This window comes from Oryx dammah, unplaced genomic scaffold, assembly GCF_014754425.2.
Source record: "Oryx dammah isolate SB20612 unplaced genomic scaffold, SCBI_Odam_1.1 HiC_scaffold_1, whole genome shotgun sequence".
In the NCBI taxonomy this organism is placed as follows: domain Eukaryota; kingdom Metazoa; phylum Chordata; class Mammalia; order Artiodactyla; family Bovidae; genus Oryx; species Oryx dammah.
The window spans coordinates 69,091,138-69,108,339 of record NW_024070185.1 but is presented as its reverse complement, the minus strand read 5'-3'; the positions used below and the strand labels follow the sequence as shown (position 1 = coordinate 69,108,339).

The window sequence follows — 17,202 nt, the reverse complement described above, 5'->3', positions numbered from 1 at the left end:
CTGCATCTTCCTCTACCACACGCACAGACACACACTCCACACAACACATAGACATGTGCACATCCGCCTGCACACAGACACACAGGAGCAGTGAGCTCCCCGAGAGACACATACGTGGGCGCACAAACACGTGCAGAGACACACACCCAGAGAGACATATTCGTGACGCCAGGCATACACTCTAATGCCCACACACCCACATGCAGTGGGTCAGTGGGAACACAAGAACAGTGACGTCAGTTCCAGCACTTTCTCTCCTCTGAGCCTCATTTCCTGCATCTGGGACCCTACCTAGCTTGCCCACCAGTCATTATTCTGCTGAGGGGACATGGCCCTGCCTAAAGACAAGGGCCTGTTGAGCTCCCCTACCCTGGCCTTCCTCCCTGTGGGTTCACACTCTGTATCTCAGCTGAGCTGATGCTCCATAGGCCGAGATGGGGGAAAGGGGTGGGGGAGGGGAGGAGAGGGACGGGAGGAAGGGGCGGATCTGTGAATTTAATCAAGCCTGCCCAGCCTGCCTGCCCTGTGCAGCTCTCAGGTCCAATGCCACAGTGGGTAACTTTCCTTCTGGGCATCACACATTCCTTATATGCTGGAATTCCAGCCTGGCCTACCGAGGTGGTAAGTCGGAGGAGGGGGCTGGCCCATGAGCCGGTCTAGACATCCAGCCCTTTCTTGCTCACTCCTGTCCATGTGTCTTGGTGGCGCGAGCCCTGTGGCCTGACTGGGAGCTGTAACGGATCCAAGGATCCAGGCTGGCAAACGTAATCCTGCCACTGGCGGCTTTCCTTCCGCTCTGCATGGAAAGGAACCAGAGCTAGATGCCGCCCCCGCTACCACCACCCCGGCCAACATACTTTCCACCACCTCGCAGGACTGGGGAAATGGGGCCTGGCTTTGCACCCTGAAGCCAGTGGCAAGGAGATCTGAATCCCTGGGCACCCAAATAATGGTTCTGTTCAAACTCCCAGTTCATTTGCATCCTGGCTGGACGGGGGTGTGGGCATCCAGGTCGTTGGCTTCCTCTCTGCCAGTGCCCCTGCCCAGTCCCACCTGGCATGGTTCAGAGCATCTCACACCAAATCTCAGGTGCTCTCTGCCTCTCTGTGGTCCTGGGAGATCACTGGAGTCACCCAGTATTCTTACCTGGAAAATGGAGATGACACTAACTATAAAGACCTCTACTGTTTGAGGATTAAGTGAGAAAATGCCCAGAAAGTAGTGGTACTTATTATTGTTCTATTATTGTTGTTATTCAGTCGCTCAGTTGTGTCTGACTCTTTACAACCCCATAGGCTGCAGCATGCCAGGCTTCCCTGTCGTTCACTCTCTCCTGGATCTTGTTCAAACTCATGTTCATTGAGTCAGTGATAACCATCCAACCATCTCATCCTCTGTTGTCCCCTTCTTCTCCACCTTCAGTCTTTCCCAGCATCATCCTAGCTGGCTATAGATTTGGGGCTGAGGTATAGGTGTGGTCAGCCAAGGGACAAGGTTAGTTGTGGTTTAGAAGGAGTCCTCTGGGGGCTGGCCCTGTGCCAGATGGATGGAGAAGAGCAGGGAGGCAGGGACTCAGCTGGGGAGCCTTGTGAGAGCTGGTGGTGGCCCCATTGGGCAGGGGCAGAAAGAAGACGGGCTGGAAGTGAGAGATTCTGGAGCGTCCTTAGTGTTTGGGGCAGATTTGTGAGAACCTTGGAAAAACATAAAAGATAACATCCTGGAAAATTCCAGGTAGGCCTCTGTTCCTCCATCCAGCTTGGCCTCTTGAGGCCCCCTGTCTGACCAAATCCCTGGGGGCTCAAGTATGGGCTAGGGGCAGGGACAGAGCAGCCCAGTGTCAGGGCTGGGAGAGGAGCCCACCTTCAACCCCCAGCCTTCTCCACAGCCTCCTAGCAGCCCCTGCCTTTTCACTCACTGCCACAGAAATGGGGAGAGGAGAGGGGAGAACAGGGGCTTTCAAGACATTCAGAATCTTTCCTTTCTTCTCCTTGACATAGCTGCATGACTATGTGCATCCCTACCTCCTGGGCCCCAGGCTTGCCCCTACTACTTGGCTGGCCTGGGTCCAGGCACACACCTCCTTCCCTCCCCCTTCTCTCCAAACCCTCCCCCTTCTCTTCTGGCTTTTCACCCTGAAGGGGTGACATGAGGGGAGTACATAAGGCAGTGTGCAACATGGCCCCACCAGCTCAGGGTATCTGGGGCTCATCTGCCCAAAATTTCAGTTTTACAGGAAGATTGCTGAGAAGGCACACACACTCGCTCCCAGGCCTGCATACAGATGCTTTGGAGTAAAATACAAGCATCTGAATGATTTTGCCTCTAGAATACAGCATTCAAGGAACATGATTCTCTCCTCTGCTCTTTGAGACCGCTGCATGAGGAGGCTGCTGCCCTCTGGTGTTTTTGATAGGACAGAGGAGGAGCGCTGGGGTCCCCTAAGTCTCTGATTGCCTGGGTCACCCTGCTCCTTCTCTTCTGGTTCCTGCAGCCCCACTGCATGTGCTGTGTGCTCTTGGGGAGCACCCACAGCCCCCCAAGAGCCCGAGGGGAGAGGCGGGCAGACTCTCAGGATAAGCCCAGTCTGCCATCACCTCCCCAGGGCCAGACCAGGAAGGTCATCCATCTCCTTCCACCCCATCCTCTCCCAGAACATGAACATCCAAGTGGAGGACATCCGGATCCGAGCCATCCTCTCCGCCTTCCGCAAGCGTACCCCGGTGACAGAGGGCTACGTGGAGATAAAGGAGGGCAAGACGTGGAAGCAGATCTGTGACAAGCACTGGACCGCTAAGAACTCCCGCGTGGTCTGCGGCATGTTCGGCTTCCCTGGGGAGAAGACCTACAACACCAAAGTGTACAAGTAAGGAGTCTGGGCGGGGACTCTGAGTGGTGGGACTCTGGCCCCACCTTGTCCTAAGGCAGCTCTGCAGTAGCTCGGTGTGCATGTGTGTGTGCTCAGTAGACTCTTTGTGACCCTACAGGCTGTAGCCCGCCAGGCTCCTCTGTTCATAGGATTCCCCCGGCAAGAATACTGGAGTGGGTTGCCATGCCCTCCTCCAGGGGATCTTCCTGACCCAGGGATCAAACCTGTGTCTCCCGCATTGCAAGCAGATTCTTTACCACTGAGCCACCAGGGAAGCCTGCATTGACCTCGTATCAAATATTCACCCATATATATGCAATCTAGAAAGCTAGTGCTGATGAACCTATCTGCGGTGCAGCAATGGAGATGCAGACGTAGAATCCAGTGGCCAGGACCACCTCTGTCCTCTGCCCCCTCGAAGTGATTATTATGAGAAATCTGCAACTGTTAGGAAAATGAGAAACAGATCTAGTGGATTCAGTTACACTCATCCTGAGTAAATCTTGAGATGCTGTTATAGTTTCCAAAGTTAATATCTCCCCAGGCAGGGAAAGGTTAGAAGACAAGGAGACTTAGAGTAATTTGCCTGGAGGGGTGTCCGGTGAAGGGTTTTCAGTCCATGACAGGCTGTTGTATTGACTGGTCATAGGGTCTTCTTATCTCCTCTAGTAAGGATAATAATCTGCTTTACTGAGCACTGACTACATGCCAGGTGGCTCTGTTCTTTGTCTCTTAAGTGTTAGTTGCTCAGTCGTGTCCGAGTCTTTGTGACCCAATGGCAAGAATACTGGAGTGGGTAGCTGTTCCTTTCTCTAGGGGATCTTCCTAACTCAGGGATCGAACCTGGGTCTTATGCATTGCAGGTGGATTCTTTACAATCTGAGCCAACAAGGAAGCCCTCTTAGCCGCTTAAGCTCCACAATTCTAGAAAGAGGTTTATGTTACAGCTAAAGGAATAAAGTCAGAGAGAGGTGATAAAACTAGGAAGTGGCAGATTCAGAATCCAAACTCTGGTCTCCAGCAGCAGGGTCCATCCTCCTCGAGAGTGCAGACTTACTACCTCTTCCCTTTCAAGCCAAGGAGAGAGGTGGCTTCCAGCCAGGAAACAGGGGTCCCTCCCCCAACTCTTCCTCCCAATCCCTGGGGTCAGTGCAGGCTTCTTTCCTTCTTGGGCTCAGCCTGGCTCCTTCGGTCAGAGCCTCTGGTACACCATGAGGGTGAGTGCTGGCAGCTGAGCTGCCTGGTGCTGATTCCTGCCCCCAGCTGCCCCAGACATGGCCCAGATCTTCCTGTTTGCACAGGGTGGGATGGGGGCAGGCAGGGTGGTCCCATTCTCTAAATAGTTTACAGAATTCCCGCTAGCTGGCTGGCTCCTTCCCTGGAGACACCTTCTCAACCTTTCCTTCCAATTGGAGCCAAGAAAAGTAGATCCCTTCCCCAACAGGCTTCCTACCTGCTGGCCCCACCGGAGTCCCCAGCCTGGCACAGGTCTTCGCCCAGTCCTGGGAGCGGGAAGGCTGCCATCAGTCCTGCTCCGCAGCAGGACAGGGTGCCCAAGGCCAGGCAACATGTGGCTTGTTTAGAGGGCTTCTGAAAACCTCCTCCTCAACTGTGGGTGGACCAGAGTCATCTTCTGGCTTTTGAAGGGGGATCAGGATCTCTGACCTCAGGTCCGTTTTGGCAGCTGGGCTCCAGATGATCCTCTCACGAACTGGGAAGTGGTACATGTACCTGGAAATTGATCAGACTGAAGGCACAGGGCCCCATCACCCAGACCAGGAATATTGTATAGTCATTTTCTTTTTCTTAAAGCAAGATCCCATTATTGTTATTGATTTATTGATACAAGATTACTGAACAGAGACTGCCTCTCATGTTGCATCTCGGGAGTTAGGACTGTAAGGCTTTGGTGAGTTGGCTGAAACAGGGACCAAAAGGAGGCCCACCAGACCAAATTAGAAATGCTGGATCCCCTTGGTTTCATGTAGAGAAAGGGGTTCAGAAGCTTGGGGAGACTAGAATGTTGCCATGGATTTGTCATCTAAGACCCTAAGAGGGTCCAAAAAGCAGATGTTTCACCATGACAAAGAGGAATAAATTTGTAAGGGGAGCCCTGACTCCCTCTCTGGCTCTTTTATTTATTTATCTCAATATTTATTTATTTATTTGTCTGCATTGGTCTTGGCTGTGGCATGCGAGATCTTTCATTACGGTGCACAAGCTCTCGAGTTGTGGCACACGCTCTCCAGTGCTTGAAGGCTCAGTTGCTCCATAGCTTATGGGGTCTTAGGTTCCCTGACCAGGGGTCGAACCGTGTCCCCTGCATTGCAAGGAGGATTCTTAACCACTAGACCTCCAAGGAATCCCCCCCTCCCTGGTTCATTCTTAAGAGCTCCCTGAGGACTCTTCTCTGTAAGCCAGACCTCAGGGTGGGGGCTGCAGTCACTGCAGGTCAGGGAACCTAAATGCAGTGGGGGTAATTAGATCCCCGGTGGCAGGGACCAGGTGACAGCACCTAAGGCCAAAGGCAAGATGGGCGTGTCTACTGAGTGGCCAGCAAAGTCAAATCAGCAATCAGAATAGATTGGCCCATGCAGACTTGTGGGGTTGACCAGTTGATCTAGCTGGCTGTCTCATGGTGTTCCCAGAAGTGAAATAGGAAGCCTCTCTGATTCTTATTAAATCTGTAAAAGCAGAAAAGTTCTAGGTTAAGAGAAAAAAATCTGACCTGAATCATAAAAACAGGTCCAGCCCCTCAATGTCCATACTTGAGAAAGTTTACAGACCTATAAGCCCTTGAATGAAGAGGAGGCCAGGTGGCACACTGCCAGAAGTGTACACTGTGAGTCATTTACCCAAAGGGACCTATGATCCTTTACCAAGGTTATTGTATTGTACACTGGAGAAAAGGAAATGATCAGAACTTTCCGGAACCACTGGACGCGGGCTCTGAATGGACCCTGATTCCAAGGACCCAAACATCCTTGTGGCCCACAGTCAGTGTGGACGTCAGGTGATCAGTGGAGGTCCATATCACAGTGGGCTCAGTGGGTCCCGGAACCCACACTGTGGTTATTTCCCTAGTTCCAGAATGCATGATTGAAGTAGACAGTCTCACAGAGTTGGCAGAATCCCTACCAAGTCTGGTTTGCTCCTTGGCTGGAGGAGAGCAAGGAGGACTTCTCATTTTCAGTTGAATCAGTTCAGCTCAATGTTACCCAGCCATCAGCCTAGATACCTCTTTCTCAAGCAAGCTTCCCACCTGGCCAGTGGCTGTCCTGTAACTCCAGTCGCCCACCGTCAGGCCTAGAGTGGGTTGTCCATGTGTGCTTGTGAACACTAAGCCACTTCAGTCGTGTCCGACTCTTTGCGACCCCATGGACTGCAGCCCACCAGGCTCCTCTGTCCATGGGGTTCTCCAGGCAAGAACACTGGAGTGGGCTGCCATGCTCTTCTCCAGGGGATCTTCCCAACCCAAGGAGAGAACCCACGTCTCTAACGTCTCCTGCATTGGCGGGCAGGTTCTTTGCCACTAGAGCCCCCTAGGAAGCCCATACGTCCTCCCCAGTGCCTCCTGTCTGCATCCCGGCGTGGGGGAGGGGTGGCCTGTGAGAGTGACTCATGCGGGCGGGGTGGGCTGCCCTGGTGGAGGCCTGTGGAGGATTGCATTCCTGTGATCTGACGTGAGAGGACAGAGGGGCTTTCTGGGGAAGGAAGAGCCGCTCTGTCTGCTGAGGGAGCTTCACTCTGTGTTGAGAGCTCAGTACATCTGTTCCTGGGAGAGCCTGGTGGTCACTGAAAACTGGGAGCTAGATGTTCCGATCCAGTGAGACCTGACCACTCCCTGTGGGCCTGATGTCCTCTGGGTGTGTTTGCTCGCCCGACTGTGGGAGTGTTGTAACAAGCTATAATATCCTACCCGCCACCTCAAGTGTGTTCTGTCCCATGTGCGAGTGTCATGGGAAACAAACTGGAGGCTGTGTTTCCAAGTGCAGGGGCCTTCCAGGGAATGGGGAGGGCCAATGGCTCTTGGAACTCTTTTTTACTTATTTATTTTGGCTACACTGGGTCTTCATTGCTTTGCACAGGCTTTCTCTAGTTGCGGCGAGCGGGGGCTACTCTTTGTTGCGGTGCGAAAGTTTCTTATTGCAGTGGCTTCTCTTGTTGTAAAGTACAGGCTCTAGGGTGTGTGGGCTCCGTAGTTGCAGCTCCCTGGCTCTAGAGCACAGGCTCAGTAGTGATGGTGCGTGGGCTTAGGTACTCCATAACATGTTGAATCCTCCTGGACCAGGGATCGAACTTGTGTCCCCTGCATTGGCGGGTGGACTGCCATCGACTGTGGCACCAGGGAAGCCCTGGCTCTCGGGATTATTAACAGTCCTCCTGTGTAGTTCTGCACTCTGGCTGTAGCTATGTTGAGCACAAACCCTGAGCTTTCCAAGATAGTCCTTTTTCTTTCAAGGATTCTGTGTCATTGCACGCATAGAATAGAATTACTACCAGTCGCAGTTTTTGGTAAGGAGAGATATCAGTGGTATCTGTCAGGTTTATCCTTCCTCTCTGTTCACATCCTATTCACTCTGAGGCAAAGCAGAAAGCTCCAGGCCTGCTAGAGCAATAGGGACAGGACTCCGCTTCTGTTCATCTGGGGCCAACCTGCCCTGGGCAGCCCCTCCTCTGGGCAGTCCAGCAGCAGTGCATCTCACTGGATTCTGCCAATCACCCATGAGTACACAGACTTCAAAGACCCAGGACAGGAGAGAGGGAAGGGTGGCTTCCCCCCTTCACTGCTTTGGCAGCCACAAGTTTGTTTCCCATGTCTGTTGAGTCTGTCTCTGTTTTGTATATATTTTGTAATATTTGTTTTAGATTCCACATATAAGTGATATCCTATGATATTTGTCTTTTTCTGTCTGACTTACTTAGTGTAATCATCTCAAGGTCCATCCATGTTGCTGCAAATGGCATTATTTCTTTTTTTTTGGCTGAGGGATATCAACATTGTATTTGTCTCTCCAAGATCCCTTTTTACACTTTGCATCTACAGGCATTAGTATCATATGTCACTACACTGAGTTAGGGGCTTCCCAGGTGGCACTATTGGTAGAGAACCTGCCTGCTAACGCAGGAGATATAAGAGACTTGGGTTCAGTCCCTGGGTTGGGAAGATCCCCTGGAGGAGGGCATGGCAACCCATGACAGTGGTCTTTCCTAGAGAATCCTATGGACAGACAAGCCTGGTAGGCCATGGTCCATAGGGTCACAGAGTCAGACATGACTGAAGCGACTTAGCATGCACACACACTGAGTTAGACCCTTGTCTCCTAGAATGTGAGCTCCCTGGAAGCAGCAAGCCATGGCTGCCCTTCCAGGTCTGGCTCCCCACTACCCAGCATGACCAGTGAGTGCTGGCAGACATGCCCTGCAGAGGCCTGTCTGGAGCAAGACTGAACTGCAGGAGCAGGGACCAGGTCTATCTGGTTCCACTACCTCAGTGACCGGCCCCGGGCAGGGGTCAGTTGCCCAGCTGTGAAAGAGGGAGGAGTGGGCACCGTGATGTCTTGGTCACCTGCCCTGTCTCGTCTTCCGCAGGATGTTTGCCGCCCGCAAGAAGCAGCGCTACTGGCCGTACTCCATGGACTGCACAGGCACGGAGGCCCACATCTCCAGCTGCAAGCTGGGCCCTCAGGTGTCGCTGGACCCCGTCAAGAACGTCACCTGTGAGAATGGGCTTCCTGCTGTAGTGAGCTGCGTGCCCGGCCAGGTCTTCAGTCCTGATGGACCGTCAAGATTCCGGAAAGCCTATAAGCCAGAGGTGAGGATGGGGTGGCAGATTTGGTACCTGGAGGGGTGGGCTGGTGGTTAAAGGATCAGACAGGGAACCCCCTCTCCCCCAGCCAAGAGAACCGGCAGGAACTCGGACCACTTTTCTAGAGGGCAGGGAGATGCAGGATACTTGTCAGGGCCAGCCTCACTGATAGATGCCGCTGCTGGGGTGTGACAAGCGGCTGGGAGCCTGCCCCCAATCCTTAGCACCTCTACCTGTCCTTCTGGCACTGCTGCTCAACTCTGAGACTAGTGCCCCCCTGTGGCGGACAAACACCCACGAGAGGGCTGTGCCTCACTCCTGACCCTCACAGGTTCTGTGTGCTGTCTGTGGACTGGCACGAAGGGTCGGGGTGAGAACTAGAGGCTCTTGGGCGATTCCCTGAGAAATCAAGCATCCTAGAGCCCTCGGCAGGCTTCCCTGGTGTCTCAGATGGGAAAGCAATCCGCCTGCAATGCAGGAGACATGTGTTCAATCCCTAGGTTGGGAAGATCCCGGAGAAAGGAATGGCGATCCACTCCAGTATTTTTTCCTGGAGAATCCCATGGACAGAGGAGCCTGGCGGGCTACAGTCCATGGGGTCACAAAGAGTCAGACAGAACGGAGGGCCTAACACTCACTTTCAGAGCCGTTGGAAACGTGATCCATCTCTCAAAAGCACAAGAAATCAATTACAATGGTTTTCAAACAGGTTTTACTTATTCTGCATCAGAAAGAATAACAACTTTTAAAAGCTTTCACAGAGTTAGTACAGTAAATCCCTACATATGGATGACTTTTGTTCCAAGAGTCAGTTAAAAGTCCGGTTTGTACATAAGTCCAGCCAAGTTAGCCTAGGTGCCCAACTAACACGATCAGTTATGGACCACTGCTTTTACATTTGCTTCTGGACATCCTAGGCTTGAAATAAAAATATGGTACTGCTGTATTCTATGGGGTTCCCTGGTGGCTCAGTTATAAAGAATCCACCTGCCATTGCAGGAGACAAGGGTTCGATCCCTGGGTCAGGAAGATCCCCTGGAGAAGGAAATGGCAACCTACTCCAGTATTCTTGCCTGGGAAGTGCCATGGACAGAGGAGCCTGGTGGACTATAGTCTATGGGGTCGCAAAGAGTCGGATACGACTGAGCGACTAAACAACAGCTACTACTGTTTAGTGTCTAGTGCTGTATAGGAAGGTACGGAAAAGCGCACTTGCAGAGGATGCAGCCACGTGACAACGGGCGCTGGACACTTGAGCTAACTTACGTAATTGGGCATGCAAACACAAGTTCACACCTTTGACGGTTCACAACTTGAAGGTCCCTACATAGGGGACTTCCTGTAAGTGGAAACATGTCCTCACCACATCTATGTCATCTGTGCCTGTTATCACACTGTATGTTTGTGAATCAGTACCTGCATGTGGGGGAGGTGTATTAAAGAGGTGTGGACGCACATCTGAGTTATCATGCCCATCTCAGCCGACGGATTCCTCAGGACTGGGGAGCTGTCCCGGCCAAGGCAGGCTGGATGACTCCTCTGAAGAAGAAAAGTGAAAGAAAGTGAAAATGTTAGTCACTCAGTATTGCATGACTCTTTGCGACCCCATGGACTGTAGCCCACCAGGCTCCTCTGTATGTGGGAATTCTCTAGGCAAGAATACTGGAGTGGGTTGCCACGCCCTCTTCTAGGGGATCTTCCCAACCCAGGAATCGAACCCAGGTCTCCCGCATTGCAGGGGGATTCTTAACTACCATTTGAGCTGCCCAGGAAGCCCCCCTGAAGAAGAGCAAGCGCACTATTCTCTCTTCCCTCGGAAATCACTAGTTGGCTCATCTTTTTCCCACTCTCTTTTTTCGCACATATCCCTAAAGGTTCTCTGTGACATGCATGTTCTGGAAACTACTAATCCAGGCCAGTGGGTGGGAACAGTAGAGGGATAATGTGGGAAAGAGAGCTAATCATTTATTAAGGAATGATGCCCTGTGCCAGATGAAACTTGGGAATTGGTACTGGGGGGAGGATAGTAACAGCCCCTCCCCAAGTCGAGGCAGCCCCACTCTGCATCTGCTGTCCCCTCCCCCATTTCTCCCCCATGCGTGGGTTTGTGCTAAGTCCCTTTAGTCATGTCTGACTCTGTACCACCCTATGGACTATAGCCTGCCAGGCTCCTCTGTTCATGGGATTCTCCAGACAAGAATACTAGAGTGGGTTGCCATACCCTTCTCCAGGGGATCTCCCTGACCTGAGGATCGAACCCACGTCTCTTGTGTCTCCTGCATTGGCAGGCAGGTTCTTTACGACTAGTGCCACCTGGGAAGTCCCTCACCCCACCTCCCTCTCCAATCTCTCCTCTCCATCAACATCTATCAACCTGCTCGTGGATGGGGAGTGATCCTCTATCTACTTATCCAGTAGAAACAGGAAACTAATGCAGAAACCAGATAAACAGCTTTTGGTACTGTATTTGGAAAGGCTGGGGTGGTGTATTTGGACAAAAGAATAAACCTTAAATAAAAGACATGAAGTGAATGCAGCAAGTCCAGGCATCGACCAGAGGGTGTGGGAACTCTTTGGGGGTGTCTTCCAGACACTTCTGGCCAGCAACCAGCCCTACCCTACCCTCAGCCCTGCCCCACAGGGGCGTCCAGACTGCACAGACCTGACCACACATCTCACGTGTGCAGGCAGGCCACACAGGCACACCTGGACAGTGGCGGCCCCCACGGCCCCTCGCTTCCCCCCCACATCCTTTCCACAGCCCCAGCCTGAGTCTCTGAGCTTGCCTCATGTGTCATCTGGAATACGAGGTCCTACTGTTTTGGAATTCCTCTTACTGTGTGGTTGAAAGCAGAGGAATCAAGTTATACCAAACTAATTAAAAAAAAAAAAGATCAAGCGAGGCTTACATCACATTTTCCCTTCTTTCTTTTTCTCCAGGGCCAGCTGACTCTGCCTGGCCACTGCTAGATGGGGTGAGGTTACTTGGAACTCTGCCTCCCACCAGCTTGAGTCACGGATGGTCCGCTCCATGGGAAGGGGACCCTGGAATCTGTCTAGGCAGCTTGGGAAGGGAAGTGGGGGAAGGGAAAGGTCATGATTCTACAGCCATCTGGCTGGATCCAGCAGCTGTATTTGTCGTGTTCTGCTAAAGCTGGAATAAAGATTCCTGAAGCCAGTGAGGGGTTTTGCAGCCCCTCCCTGTCTTCTTTTCTTCTCCGTCTAGTGCCAGGGTCATTACCCAAGGTCAGTAAATTGGGGTGCAGACCTTGACTGGAAGATGGAGACACAGGCTCTTGTTCAGTGTCTTGGCTTTCAAGGTGACCGGTGGTGGTTTTCTTAGAGGTGGTGGTGGTTTTAGTTGCTAAGTCATGTCCGACACTTTCAACCCTGTAGACTGTAGCCCGCCAGGCTCCTCTGTCCATGGGATTCTCCAAGCAAGAATACTGGAGGGGGTTACCATTCCCTTCCCCAGGGGATCTTCCCAACCCAAGGATTGAACCCGCATCTCATGCATTGCAGTCTCCTGCACTGCAGGTATTCTTTACCGACTGAGCCACGAGGGAAGCTCAAGGTGACTGGTGTATGTTAATGTTTGAAAGACACCACCACCAACCAGGCCTGCCTCATTCAGGGGTGGGATGAAAGTGGGATGCCTCCATCCGTGAGTGGGATGGAGTCCGGGGCTGTGAACTGCAGAGGCCAAAGTAGAACAGTGACTCTGGTCTGATCCCACACACGCAGAAGGGCTGCACAGTTACCCCATACTCCCTTTGTATTGAATCAAATAGAATCAATAGTTCAGAGCCTCACAGCCTTCTGAGTTGCCCACCCCAACATGCGCGCATGCACACACACACACACACACACACACAGAAACTGATGCAAAGCAGGGTATGTGGGCAGATGGGAGTCAACTGACCTGTCTCCTATCTTGTAAGGTATGATCCAGTGGGATTAATATGCTTGTGAAGAGTGGATCTTACTCCTGTGCAATTATAAATAAACCCCATAAGACTATTAAGGCTTTAAGGCCGATGGTGAGCAATTAGGGGCAATTAAACTATAACTGGGGCTTCCCAGGTGGCACGGTGGTAAAGAATCCGCCTGCTAATGCAGGAGACACAGGAGATGGGGGTTCAATCCTTGATTTGGGAAGACCCTCTGGAGAAGGAAATGACAACCCACTCCAGTATTCTTGATGGGAAATCCCATGGACAGAGGAACCCGGCATGCTGCAGTCCATGGGGTCACAAAATAGAGGGACACCACTTGGTGACTGAACAACAAACTAACCACCTACTCTCTCTGAATATCTGGTGGGGCTGTATCTCCTGAAGGGCTGGCCTGGTCTGGGCTTGGAGTAGAGTCAGGGGTGGCAGAAGCAAAAGTGGTGACCAGGCAGAAGTCCAGCTGCAGGACGGGTTGGTCTTAACCAGTGGGAGGCTCCCCATCCCCTTGTCTGGGCAGAACTCCAAGTCTTGGCTGCCTTGGTGCTGCCTTGGTCCTCTGTCTTCTTTCTCCTGCCTCTCATGGGCCTGCAGGGCAGGATTCTTGCAGTGTGATCACCTTAGTGCCCTGGAATCTCCCCTAGGGCTGGACAAGCACTCTGTTACACGTCTGATAGAATTAGGATCTGTTTGGAATCTGCAGACTTTGTGGGTAGGAGTGTCTTTTGATAGTGCTGAAGCTTCAGGTTCTGGAGTGAAGGAGTGGAGGGAAGTACTACTGGTTAGGCCCTAGAACAAGTATGGAGTGGGATGAGGGGTTGATGAGAGTCCCTGAGGGGCTGCCCAGTGGTCCAGGACAAAGATTGCAAAGGGAGCATGCAGCAGAGCTGAACACACAGGGAGCATGCACGCTTTCCATCCCCTCCACAGACACTCACACAAATGGAGCGCTCTCAGCTCCTAGTCTGCTGCCTGGGTTTGGAGAGGGGAGCCAGGGGGCATCGTGAAGAGAGGGGAGTAGGCTGTGCTCAGCAAAACGGTGTGTCTCTTCAGCAACCACTGGTGCGGTTGAGAGGTGGTGCCAACGTCGGGGAGGGCCGCGTGGAGGTGCTCAAGAATGGAGAATGGGGTACCGTCTGCGACGACAAGTGGGACCTGGTGTCTGCCAGCGTGGTCTGCAGAGAGCTGGGCTTCGGGAGTGCCAAAGAGGCCATCACAGGCTCCCGGCTGGGGCAAGGTAAGGCGTGGGGAGAGTGTTCCTTGGCCTCTCTTCACAGAAAGCATCATGTGGGAGCCCAGCCTGGGCTGGCTTTGTCCTTTCCAGTCCCTTCTGGCTTTGCCTCCTCCCTCCAGCACCTGCTTCCCAGGTGGTGCTAGTGATAAAGAACCCACCTGCCAATGCAGGAGACATAAGAGACGCGGGTTCTATCCCTGGGTTGAGAAGATCCCCTGGTGTAGGAAATAGAAATCCACTCCAGTTATTCTTGCCTGGAGAATTCCATGGACAGAGGAGCCTGGTGGGCTACAGTCCGTGGGATCGCAGAGTCAGACACAACAGAGCGCACATCCACATATCCAGCACCCCTGCTCTGTTAGACAGTCCTACACTTCTCTCCAGGTAGTTCAAGCTGGAAGGGTGTTAGAGAATGTTGTCCCCATTTTATGGATATGGAAGCTGAGGCCCGGAGAAGGAAGTAAACAACCAAGATAAGACAACATATTAGCAACCATTGGATATTCTAACAGAGGTTTCCCAGCTCCTAACCCAATGCTCCCCACGGCCCCACTGAGAAAGCTGGAATTTCCAGGCCCTTTCTCCAGGAGAAGAACTCAGAATTCATGAGGCTGTGGACCACTCTAGGCACAGAATTCCAAATCTTACTTTCCCCGCTAGGGTAGCGCTATGAACATTCCCTCCCTGCCACCAGAGGTTGGGAACAGTTTGCCCTTCTCCCAGTGTCTTGAGCTGCTAAGAAAAAAAGGGGCCTGGTTTTTGTTAAGTGTCCCAAACAAGTCTTTCTTCTGAGCAAGGAGCAAAAGTATAGGAGGCTTTCAAGCCCCTCACCCTGTTGTGAGGAATGTTGTAAACGTGACAGGAGAGCACAGTAGGTAACTTCCTCTCCTGAGCGCTGTGAAGGCCATTGCTCGGTGTCAGCCCCTGCCCCGCAGAGAATGGAATCTTCACTCCAGACTCTGCAGCCCAGAGAGCGTCCAGCCTTCCCCCCAGAGAACTGTGTTGAGCAGAGGAGACCCAGTCATCTGGAATCTTCTCGCCACTGACCCCCCGGCAGGCTGCTGCAGCCCGGAGATTGCTGTGGTTTTGAGAGGGTGGGGAGGAAGGAGAGTGAGCTGCCGGCGAGGGTGGGCTGTCCTGTCCTGCGGGGAGAGGATGTTTCCACGCTGTCAGACATAGGGCCGTCGCCCTGCAGAGAGGAATGTGGTTAGGTCATTGATCACAGCCTGAAGGAAATAATAGCCAGTGGACCCGAGAGAGTCTTAGAATCATAGATGGCATTGCTGCAGAAGAGCTCAGAGGTCATCTGGTCCAAGAGATGAGAAATCTGAGGCTCCAGAGAGCAAGTCTGAGGCCACACCCATGGTCAGTGGCAGAGAAGCGTGGAAACCTACATCTTCTAACTCTCAGGTGCAAGTTTCTCCCTTGGCCCCACCTTGTCTCATCCTGCTACCTTCAGAGCATCTCTTACCTCCGTTCTCCAATACCCCATGGGTGTTTCCACTGGAGTTTGAGGGTCTTGGATGGACTTGAACTTTGAGTGCCAGCTGGTAGTGACCCCCCATGACACTCCTCCTCCCCTGTCGTGGTGAGCTCCTTGTGGCTCCCTTGGGTCTCAAATAGCCCCGGAGTCCACTGTACTCATGGGCTAGTGCATTGGTTTGTGGTCTGCCAAGCCCCCAGGACAGAGACCACTCACTCCGAGGAGTGGACAAGCACTGGATGACATAAACATTCCGCTTTTCATGGGTGTGTGCTGTTTGACCTAATTATTTCACTGCCCGGAGCAGCCAAGCGTTTCCAAGGACCCACGGAACTCTTGGAAAAAGAGACAACTGGCATTTTCAGTGCTGTCCTTGAAAGAACCATTGGGTGATTTATCACCTGTTGCCACGCTGGATAGATCACCTCTGGTAGGCAGGAAGGGAAAAGTCCACATTCGATGTCAAGTCACAGAGGAGCAGACAGGGTCTGTCCTCAGCTCAGGCTGTGGCTTGTGGACCAAATGACCACACCCACAGCGACGGTGGTGAAAGGGCAAGGGCTGAGGGTTAGACAATCTGAGTCCTGGTCCTGGCCCTGCCACCTACATGCTTGGTGACCTTGAGCAACCTTCTGGGCCTCAGATTCTTCACTGGGTTCAGGGTGCCTGACGTTCTGTCTGGCTCCAGCCTCCTGTTCTCACCAGTGTGGATGTTAGGTCAGAGTCAGGCACCGCTTTGTTTTCTGAGATCCCCTGAAAACATCTGGATTCCAGCTATCTGTTTACACACCCGTCTCCCCCCTGGCCCCATGCCCACCTTATAGCACTCTGTGTGTGTCGTGTATGTGTGTGCTAAGTTGCTTCAGTCGTGTCTGACTCTTTGCGACCCTATGGACTGTAGCTCGCCAGGCTCCTCTGTCCATGGGATTCTCCAGGCAAAAATACTAGAGTGGGTTGCCATGCCCTCCTCCAGGGTATCTTCCCCACCCAGGAAACAAACCCACTTCTGTCTCCTGCATTGGCAGGCAGGTTCTTTACCACTAGTGCAGCCTGGGAAGCCCTATAGTGCTCTGGGGATATTCATTTTATCAAGAATGAATGAATGAGTTCCAGTTGCACAAACAGGATCAGCTGAACAACCACTTGGTCAAGAATTTCCAACTCTCCCAGACATCCCTAGTTGTCCAGTGGTTAAGACTTTGTGCTTCCACTGCAGGGGGCCCAGGTTCGATCCCTAGCTGGGACCTAAGATCCTGCATGCCAAGTGGTACAGCCAAAAGAAAATTCTAACACTCCAGACACACACTATCCATTATAGACATAAAACGGAAAGTGTTAGTCGCTTGGTCATGTCCAACTCTTTGAAGCCACATATATAATGTTATTTTCTAGTAGCCATGTAAAGAACAAATAAAAAGGAACAGGTGAAATTCTTTTAAGTAATCTATTTTCTTTAATAATGTATATATTTCCAAAATATTATGATTTCAACATTTGATCAATATAAATGCTCTTTATGAGATAGTTCACAGGTGGGGTACTGACCCTCTGAAATGCAGGATGTGTTTTGCGATTGCAGCCCATCTCAGTCTGGATTGGCCACATTCCAGGGGCTCAGTGAGGCAGCAGCCACTGCGCTGGATGGAGCAGCTTGAGATCAGTCCCTTTCGGACCCTGAAAGGCCTGAAATTCAGGCCTGATTTCAGACCTGAAATCTCTCATCGGAAATACTGACAGCATGTGCCATGCACGTAAAGCCTAACAAAAGTCTCCAGAAACAGTGCTAACATGCAAAACAGATTGCATTGTCCTCATCTAGTCTACTGTGATCTTCAAAAACTAATGGCAACCTGCAGTTGA

At 52.1% G+C, this 17,202-nt stretch overlaps 1 protein-coding gene across 1 annotated transcript in view; it reads left to right on the top strand.

The window, feature by feature from the left end:
* The window catches only part of LOXL2 (lysyl oxidase like 2), a 112,809-nt gene that overhangs the window by 57,509 nt on the left and 38,098 nt on the right, over nucleotides 1-17,202 (top strand). Inside the window, exons 4-6 of the mRNA XM_040243036.1 lie at nucleotides 2,652-2,863; nucleotides 8,459-8,681; nucleotides 13,679-13,862. Coding sequence (XP_040098970.1) covers nucleotides 2,652-2,863; nucleotides 8,459-8,681; nucleotides 13,679-13,862 — 619 coding nt within the window. The remainder of the gene's footprint in view (nucleotides 1-2,651; nucleotides 2,864-8,458; nucleotides 8,682-13,678; nucleotides 13,863-17,202) is intronic.